The 8,844-nt window shown below is 43.3% G+C and overlaps 1 protein-coding gene and 1 long non-coding RNA gene across 2 annotated transcripts; both read right to left on the bottom strand.

Annotated features, from left to right (window-relative positions):
* Positions 1-338: 338 nt before the first annotated feature.
* Positions 339-1,548, bottom strand: LOC147938975 (uncharacterized). Its single transcript, XM_087465824.1, has 3 exons — positions 1,309-1,548; positions 863-1,152; positions 339-783 (listed from the first exon to the last, which is right to left on the bottom strand). The coding sequence occupies exons 1-3, from the start codon at positions 1,546-1,548 to the stop codon at positions 339-341; spliced, it is 975 nt and encodes a 324-aa protein (XP_087321950.1).
* Positions 1,549-2,089: 541 nt separating this feature from the next.
* On the bottom strand, positions 2,090-7,881 carry LOC147938974 (uncharacterized). Its single transcript, XR_015565929.1, has 3 exons — positions 7,325-7,881; positions 5,692-5,789; positions 2,090-5,597 (listed from the first exon to the last, which is right to left on the bottom strand). It is a non-coding gene; the product is annotated as an uncharacterized LOC147938974 (long non-coding RNA).
* Positions 7,882-8,844: the final 963 nt, after the last annotated feature.

Below are 8,844 nucleotides of genomic sequence, written 5' to 3'. Positions count from 1 at the left end.
GGCCATAGGAAAGGAAAAGGCACAAGACGAGCATCACAAGCCTCGTCAACACTTTGACAAGGAGTACGCCGATAAGTAGGAAAAAGGAAAGAAAGTTCAAACATTTGCAGTTAGTAATCAAGATCCCCAAGCATCTTCATCAAAGCCTTGGAACAACAAGTGGGTCCGAGACCCATCAGATAAAGGCGGAAACAAATATTGTGAGTACCACAAGCGAGCAGGACATTCAACAGAAGAGTGCCGCACCCTCCAACAAATATCTAAATCATCTAAATTTTGGTGACTATGCTATCACCAATCATCTCGGCGCCCAGAAGACAAGAAAGGCCTCTGACGACTCAAAGACAAGAAAGGCCGCCGAGATGCAAGACATGATCAGCGGCGCGGGTCGACTTGACCAGCATATCATCGATGTAAACTTCCATAGTTTGCCCGAGCTGCTCGGTAAACATGGGGTAAACAAGGTGTTGGTAGGTCGCACCAGCGTTTCTTAGGCCAAATGGCATAACCTTGTAACAATAAGTGCCCTGATTGGTGATAAAAGCTGTTTTCTCCTGATCGTTCTTATGCATTATAATCTGGTTATACCCTGAGTATGCATCCATGAATGATAGAAGTTTGTTTTCCGCAGTTGCCTCGACTAGTTGGTCGATTCGTGATATGGGGAAGCTATCCTTCGGACACGCCATGTTGAGATCAGTGAAATCGATGCACACCCGCCACTTGCCGTTCTTTTTCTCTACCACTACGAGATTGCTCAACCAGTCGGGGTACTTAACTTCTCTAATGCATCCAGCAATAAGCAACTTTCTGACTTCCTTGTTGACGGCGAGTGGTGCGTTATGGACCGAGCTTTCGTCACTTTTGTTTGATTGGCTTGAATGTCGGGTTCACGTTGAGCTTGTGACAGGTTATGATAGGATTGATTCCAGTCATATTACTCATGTTCCATGCGAAGGTTGTGGCGTTCTGGCATAGGAACTTCACGAGCTCGTCCTTGATGAACTGTTGCAGGTCGGCACCGATCCCTACACAACGAGTTGCGTCGGAGGGGTTGATGTTTACTAGGATGATTGACTCGGTGTTAGGATGAACACGACCATTTGGCCGCTCGGCGGGATCCGAAATGGCGAACGTACGGGCGTTACGTTGCTGGCGTTCAATAATGAAGCAGGTTCTTGTGACCAGCAGATCTTCTCATAGCGTATATATTCCCCTTAAGCTCGGAAACTTTAAGCATTGGTGGTACGTCGATGCCACAGCTTTCATCTTATGTAGCCACGAAGTCCCTAAGATGACGTTGTTTACAATCGGTTTGTCAACAATGGTGAAGATGATGCAGTGCAACATTCCGCCCACGTAGACCGGTAGCATGATCGTGCCCCCTGTCATAACCGTGTCACCGTCGAAGCCTGTGAGAGGTTGGATATCGTGATCGGCCATTCGCAGGTCAACCTCCAATTGGATGAGCACATCTTTGAAAATGACGTTCACCGAGGTGCCACTGTCAATCAAGATTTTGGTGACTATGCTTTCACCAATCTCCATCTCGACTACCAGCGGGTCGTTGTGCGGCCCAGTTAAACCAGCTGCATCGTTCTCAGTGAATACAATCAGATCAGAGTTCGTCGTAGGGTGCGTACTTTGAGCTATCCACTCCCGTTTGACCTCCAATCCCCGCCGGTAAGCTTTGATTGAACAAACCAAGTCTCGGCAGACCACCCATGATCATATTAATTCTTCGGCGTGGGGCTGGAGCGTTTGCATCTTCAGTCGGCTCGGGTTTCCTTTTAAGGGTCGGCGCCGGGGGCGGGGGCAGGGTCTCAGTTCCATTTTGTGTCACAGGGGCAGTGTCGTACCGCTTACTCAGGTTTTCATTCCAAGGGTTAAAGAAGTGATTGTCCTTGTGGGCTGCTATGTGTTGGAGGGTGCGGCACTCTTCTGTTGAATGTCCTGCTCGCTTGTGGTACTCACAATATTTGTTGCCGCCTTTATCCGATGGGTCTCGGACCCACTTGTTGTTCCAAGGCTTTGATGAAGATGCTTGGGGATCTTGATTACTAACTGCAAATGTTTGAACTTTCTTTCCTTTTTCCTACTTATCGGCGTACTCCTTGTCAAAGTGTTGACGAGGCTTGTGATGCTCGTCTTGTGCTTTCTCCTTTCCTATGGCCGATTTGGAGGTCGGCGGTTCTGGACGGTTTGTTCTCGATGCCCTCTCTTCGTCTGACTCGATGTATCTGTTAGCACGGTGCAATGCGTCATCCAGAGTCAGAGGCTCGTGGATTATGATGTCCTCCCTAAATTGGGAGCCGTGAGCAAGAGCATTACGGAGAGCTGATATTGCTGTATCGTCAGCAATCGAGAGCTTCGAGACGATTGTTTTAAACCTCTCCATGAAGTCTTGGAGCGATTCGTCGTTATGCTGGAACATATTCTAGAGATCAGCATTCGAGGCACCTTGAATCATAAACGTGGAGTGGTGCTGGAGAAAAGCGGTGGTCAGCTCGTGATAGCTCCCTATCGAGTTCGTCAGGAGCCAAGAGAACCATCCTAAAGCTTCATGGGCCAAATTCTCGACAAACAACTAGTAGCGGCCAGCTTCGTACTCTTCTTCGCTCAAATGAGCTCGGCTAATTGCAAAACTCATTTAAGTTAAAAATGGTTTCAGATCATCTAATCCGTTGTACGGGATAAACTTGAACTTGTTCACGTAACGGACGCGAACGCAGGAGATCCTTGTCGTAAATGGCGAGCGCTGGACTTCCTTGAGCACTCGATCAAGATTGGGAGCGGAGCTTGTTGCTCAGTGGACTCTTGAGGAGAGTTTATGGACCATCATCTCTAGGCACCGTATGGTTTCGTCCTTGAGATCTCCATCAGACTGTCGGATCGGCAGTGTTGGAGTCGGCAGACTTCCGCTCCGCTGGCCTTGGCCGTCCTGCTGCTCGTAAGTTGGCTCCTCTTTGCTGCATCGATCGATGGATCCAACGATTATAAATGCTGGGCGACATCTATGGCTGTCGTATCGGTCTTCCACAGATAGCTGCGGTGGGGGAGGAGGATTCTCGTTCCGATCGGCAGGATTGCTCTCGTTTAGGCGCTCACTCCTCCTTCGCTAGAGCTTGCTGATCTGATTCAGAGAGGCCTTCTGTGCAGCTACAATCGCCTCGAGTCGTTCGTTTGTTGGTACTTCCTGGCCATCGAGCCGATCAAGAATGACCTACATCAGGTCGTCGAGCCCGCTCCTTTGTATTATGGGCAAGGCGTTGGGATAGCAGCGGCGTTGGTGACCAGCTGGTCTACGGCAAGTCCGGCTTCAGCGTGTGCAGCTACGAGAGGTTCAGAGGGCGTGTCGGGCGCTGGCGGAGAGATTGTGTTCGGCAGGGAGCCCACGATTGGGGTCGTTGTGGGAGGTAGAGCCGGGACATTTCGTATTCTTGTTCGCCCCCATCGTTGCTCCTTTGGCTGCTATGTTGCTCCGTTGAGATCTTCGCTGGGATTCGCCATGAGTCTTGAATCTTCGTGGAAATGTGGACCGTCGGTCTTGATTCGTCAAAAAAGAAGCGCTCTACTCTTGCTCCACAGTGGTAGTTCGTACCACTTACTCGGGTTTTCGTTCTCAGGATGTAAAAAGTGGTGGTCCTTGTGGGTTGCTATCTGTCGTCACTCGAGGTTGATGTCAACTTGACCTTCTTTATATTTGTCGATCAGGACAGCCTGGAGGTTGCGGCACTCTTCCGTTGAATGTCCTGCTCGCTTGTGATACTCACAATATTTTCTTCCGCCTTTACCCGATGGGTCTCGGACCCACTTGTTGTTCCAGGGCTTTGACGAGGATGCCTGAAGATCTTGACTGTTAACGGCAAATGCTTGAACTTTCTTTCCCTTAGTGTATTCTCAGTCAAAATGTTGGCGGGGTTCGTGATGTTTGTCCTGAACCTTTTCTTTACCTAGGTCCTTCTTTATCGACTTAGAGGTTGATGGTTCTGAGTGGCTCGCTCTCAACGCCTTTTCCTCTTCCACCTCGATTTACCGGTTGGCACGATGTAATGCATCATCAAGGGTCAAAGGTTCGTAGATTATGATATCATCCCTGAATCGGTATCTTGTGTTAGTGCGTTACGCAGGGTGGAAATCGTTGTATCATCAGCTGTGGCGAGCTTCAAAACGACCCTTTTAAATCTTTCCATGAATTCTCGGAGCGATTCGCCTTCTTCTTGATTCATGTTCCACATATCAGCATTTGAAGCTCCCCTGATCATGAATGACGAATGGTGGTGGAGGAAAGCAGAGGTGAGCTCATGGTAGCTCCCTATCGAGTTGGCTTAGAGCCGGGAAAACCAACCCAGGGCTTCGTGGGACAAGTTCTCTACGAAAAACTGGCAGCAGCCAACTTCATATTCTTCCTCACTGAAATGAGCTCGGCTCATATTCTTCCTCGCTGAAATGAGCTCGGCTGATAGCGAAGCTCATCGATGTTAGAAATGGTTTTGGGTTGGTCAATTCCTTGTACGGAGTAAACTTGAACTTGTTGACATATTGAACGCGGACTCGGGAGATCCTTGCCGTGAATGGTGAGCGTTGGACTTCCTTAAGGACTCTGTCGAGATTAGGAGCCGAGCTCGTTGCCTTGTGAATTTTCAAGAGAGCTCCTTCACCATCACTTCCAAACGTCGTATGGTTGCGTCTTTGAGGTCGTCATCTGATCGATGGTTCGACGGTGCTAGGGTTGGTGGACTTCCGCTCTGTTGCCCTTGGCTGTCCTTCTGCTCGTTAGGTTATCTCTCTCTTCTGCGTCCGTCGATGGATCCTACGATGATAGACGCTGGGCGGCATCTATGACTCTCGTATCGTTCCTCCACTTATAGCGGCGCAGGTGGTGGTGGATTCTCATTCTAATCGGCAGGATTGCTCTCGTATCGACGCTCGATCTTTCTTCGCTGGAGCCTGCTGATTTGATTTTGTGAAGCTTCTTGTGCAGCTACAATCGCTTCAAGCCGTTCCGTCGTCTGTGTATCTTAGCTGTCGAGCCGATCGAGGATGGTTTGTATTAGGATATCGAGTCCGCTGGTCTGTCCTACTGGCAAGGCGTTTGATAGGGCGTCATTGTCGACGGTCGTCTAGACAGCGGCAGGTCTGTGTTAGGCGTGAATGACATTGAGAGATTCCGAGGGCGCCCCGGGCGCTGGAGCTGAGGTTGTATCGTTTGGAGTAACGCCCTTGACGGTTGCTGTCGCAGAAGGTGGTGGGAGAGTGCGAGCTCTCGTGCGCCCCCATCTTTGCTCCGAGGGCGAGGTCGTTAAGGTGGGCGCCGGTTGCTCGGATGTGGCATTGTCTTCATCGTTGGAGTTTCATGAGTTTGCCATGTCTAAATCTGGAATCTTCGTAAAAAATGCGGACCGTCAGTCTTGGTCGTCAAAAAGGAGTGCTCTAGTCTTGCTCCACGGTGGGCACCAACTGATGTTGGAACAACGTATGTAATAGTTTTGAATTTTGATGGGGTTTTTTTGGTGTTCCTTATGCGTGGATTTTTTGTAATCTAGAGAGGTTTTCGAGGACAAATTGGCGCTCACGGTGCGTGGATTCTTCGTTATCTATAAATAACAAATTGCATTAGAAAAATTATAGATTATGTTACAAAATCGAATTGGTTTTTATCACAAAGTGTTGACGGAGGATCAGACTTACATATCCTTGTCCTGGTAACTCGCTAATGAACTCGAATTTTAGATCCAGTACTTCCAAACAAACCCCACCTTTTCACTTTCAACGCAGCTTCTACATCCCTGAAACGATAAAGATCTCTGCCTTTGAGGAAGACATTGAATGCAAAGATCACATGAGGAAACACAGAGAATGTAAAGATAATTCAAAGTCATTAATAGTGTAGGCAATGTGAAACTTGAGCTCAAGGCATGTGATGCAATGTGCTACGAAGTTGAGGTTAAAAGAGTGTCACAGCAGTAGAATTAGATGACTTGTAAAATTAATCAATTGTTATCAATTTAAATATAAACGTAACCATAAAAAGGTCTGCAAAATATGCATAAAGCTTCTTTTTATGGGATAGAAGAAAAAACTCATATGGCTCTCCTCATATTAAGGAGTTGAAAGATATATTTCATTCCAAAATAAAATTAAATCCCATGAGCAATTAGCAGTCCAACAAAGACCCAATGCATGATGGTTGCTTTCTCTGGCTCTATTAAATCTTTTGATGCTATTAGCAGAGTAATTTATTTGTAACTCATCATTAAGCCATAGCAAATAATGGACCTATATGTAGGACTATGATTCAAATGGTTGGTTTGTGGGTGTAGATAATTCTGTGGGAGAGAGACACTTGTCATCAACTTGTTCGGCCATCATCGCATGCTATTACAAAAAACAATGAAATCACTGAATAAACATTATGTAAATTGCTTGAAAATTTTACTTTTTGTCAGTTGTTACCATCTCATTGACTTTTAATTACACAAACAAAGTATAAATTTATGAAAAAAGGTGATCCCACTATAAAAATGGTGGAAGTTTCCTATTCGGGCAACTAACCAATTCTTCTCATTGATTCTTGTGTCTTCTTCACCACTTTAACGGTGGAACTTTCCTATTTGGACAAGTGATTATTATTCTTTTGATTTTTTTGTTTGTATCAATCGTCACAAAACAATAACAAACAAACACACCATCTATTAAAGGCTAATCAATCAATCTTTTGTTTTGTCTTTTGCAAGTGGAACACACTCAAAACAGTTGTAAGAATTCCCATACCTAAACCTTATTTCTTCTATAAAAAGCCAAGGCATTGGAAGAAGCAAAACAAAACAAAAATGCGAATTCAGACAAGGCATGACTTGGTAGTGGTGGTGATGGTAATAATGGTGGTTATGAGCTCTTTCATTGTGGAGGGTGGAGGGAGAGGGATAGACACAAGGCTTCACCATGTTCAGAAGGAAAAAACTACTGTCATTCCATCAGCAAGAGGAGTAGACAACCATCATAACATTCCAAGACAAAACTTTGACAATTGGGGTGGCAACGGGGGAGGCGGTGGTGGAGACGATGGAACAGGTTAGAATCAGCAAAAGAAGCTCCTAAGACGTGTATGTGTGAATATTATGTAAAGACTGTGATGTGATGAAGTGATTAATGGCCTATGTTTTGTGCTTTTTTTGTGATGTATCCTAAGTATATGTATATATATATGCTTTTCATTAGACTTGTGGTATGAGCATGTGATTAATGAATGAAAATAACACTCATAAGAAGTGAGTTTTATAAACAGAAGAAAGTATTGATTAAGAGTAGTTGAAATGAGTACCTTTACAGCTAGTTTAGCCAAAGTCTGGTGGAGTAGCTGCTTTGGAATATCAGTAAAGCTTCATCTGCTTCTTCCTTCAAGTGCTTCAGGTTTTAAGCAACAAAGCAAAGACTTTCTGATCCAATTGATAAAAGCATCGAAACCATGCTGGGCACAAAACCCTCCCCCATTAGACTGATAGAACTGGAATTTCGAGTTTTGCTTCACCTTATGTATGCACAAAAATGATCACAAATTTCTAGGCAGTCCCATTTAACACAAACTAGGAGACCATAATCTGATGCGTTCCACTTCTCCACAGCCACAAAGCTACCTTTAATTAGAAGGGCAACAACTTACAAAAGCAATTATGCAAAATGCAGCTATCAATCTCCGTGGAGGCTCTCTGAAGCCTATGACTGATTCTTCCAATTCCAATCGCTTCTCCAACGAAGGTGGAAGGAAGCACACATCCCGAAGATTATGTGCTTCGATGAAAGAGGGAGAGAATGGAGAGTCATCGATGGGGCAACGCAGAGGTTTAGATTCCATTAATCAAGCATGACACCCGTCACTCTGACCGAAATTGATTTAAACCGGGTCCTTTTGTACCAACAAGGCAACGTACTGTATTTTGTGAAAAATATCAGTATATATATAAATAATATAAAATGCTAGAATTATTAATTTTTTGTTAAAAGATATTTTTACGTAATTAGTTCTACAATAAGTTTTTTTTTTCTTGACAACAAAATATCAGCTCAAATGAACCAATTAGGTGTATAGTTCTACAATAAATTGAAAAAAAGGAAAAAAAATACATATATAATCCTCGCAACATATATATAAATTTGTTAATATATCCTTTTTTTAGTAGAAAACATTAAATTATCTTTTCTGTCTTAATTTGTTGGATAAAAGCATGTATATCAAATTTTTAATACAATAGTAGTACTATTATTAAATATTTAAATTTATTTAAACCAATTACATGATATAAATGATCACAAAAGATTAAACATATTTAAAGTTTACATAGAAACTTACAACACAATAATACATCTAATAAAATAAAATAAACCGAAGGAATATAATATTTCATTCTTTTCATAATATAGAATGTTTTAGAAGTTTTTTTGTTTTATAATATAAAATGTTTTCAGTTTTTTAGGCAACTTTTAGATTAATTTTATATTTCTTTATTATTTATTTTATGCAGTCTGGTTTATAATTGGTTAAAAAATTTAAAATTAAATATTTTTTATTATATGTGATTTTAGGCAAAACATCTTATATTTTGAAACGAGGGAGTACATTTTATTAGTTCAAAGTCGTACGTAAGAGCTAACGAATGCTGATTACTTTTTAAGGATGAAGCTAGGTGTCGTCGTTTAGTATCATGAGGTTTTCACAAACCTATCACATGTTAAATTATATATTCAGGTACCATACAAAAAATTATCAAAGGCAGAACAATTTAGTTTGTCGACATGCTTCGTCCGTTTGTTATAACATGTTATTTGCTTTGAGCGTTGAAAGAT

The sequence above is a fragment of the Camelina sativa genome, chromosome 9 (genome assembly GCF_030686135.1).
Source record: "Camelina sativa cultivar CO46 ecotype springtype chromosome 9, ASM3068613v1".
Classification (NCBI taxonomy): Eukaryota; Viridiplantae; Streptophyta; class Magnoliopsida; order Brassicales; family Brassicaceae; genus Camelina; species Camelina sativa.
Note: the sequence above shows the minus strand (reverse complement) of the source record. Positions and strands in the feature narration are given on the sequence as shown.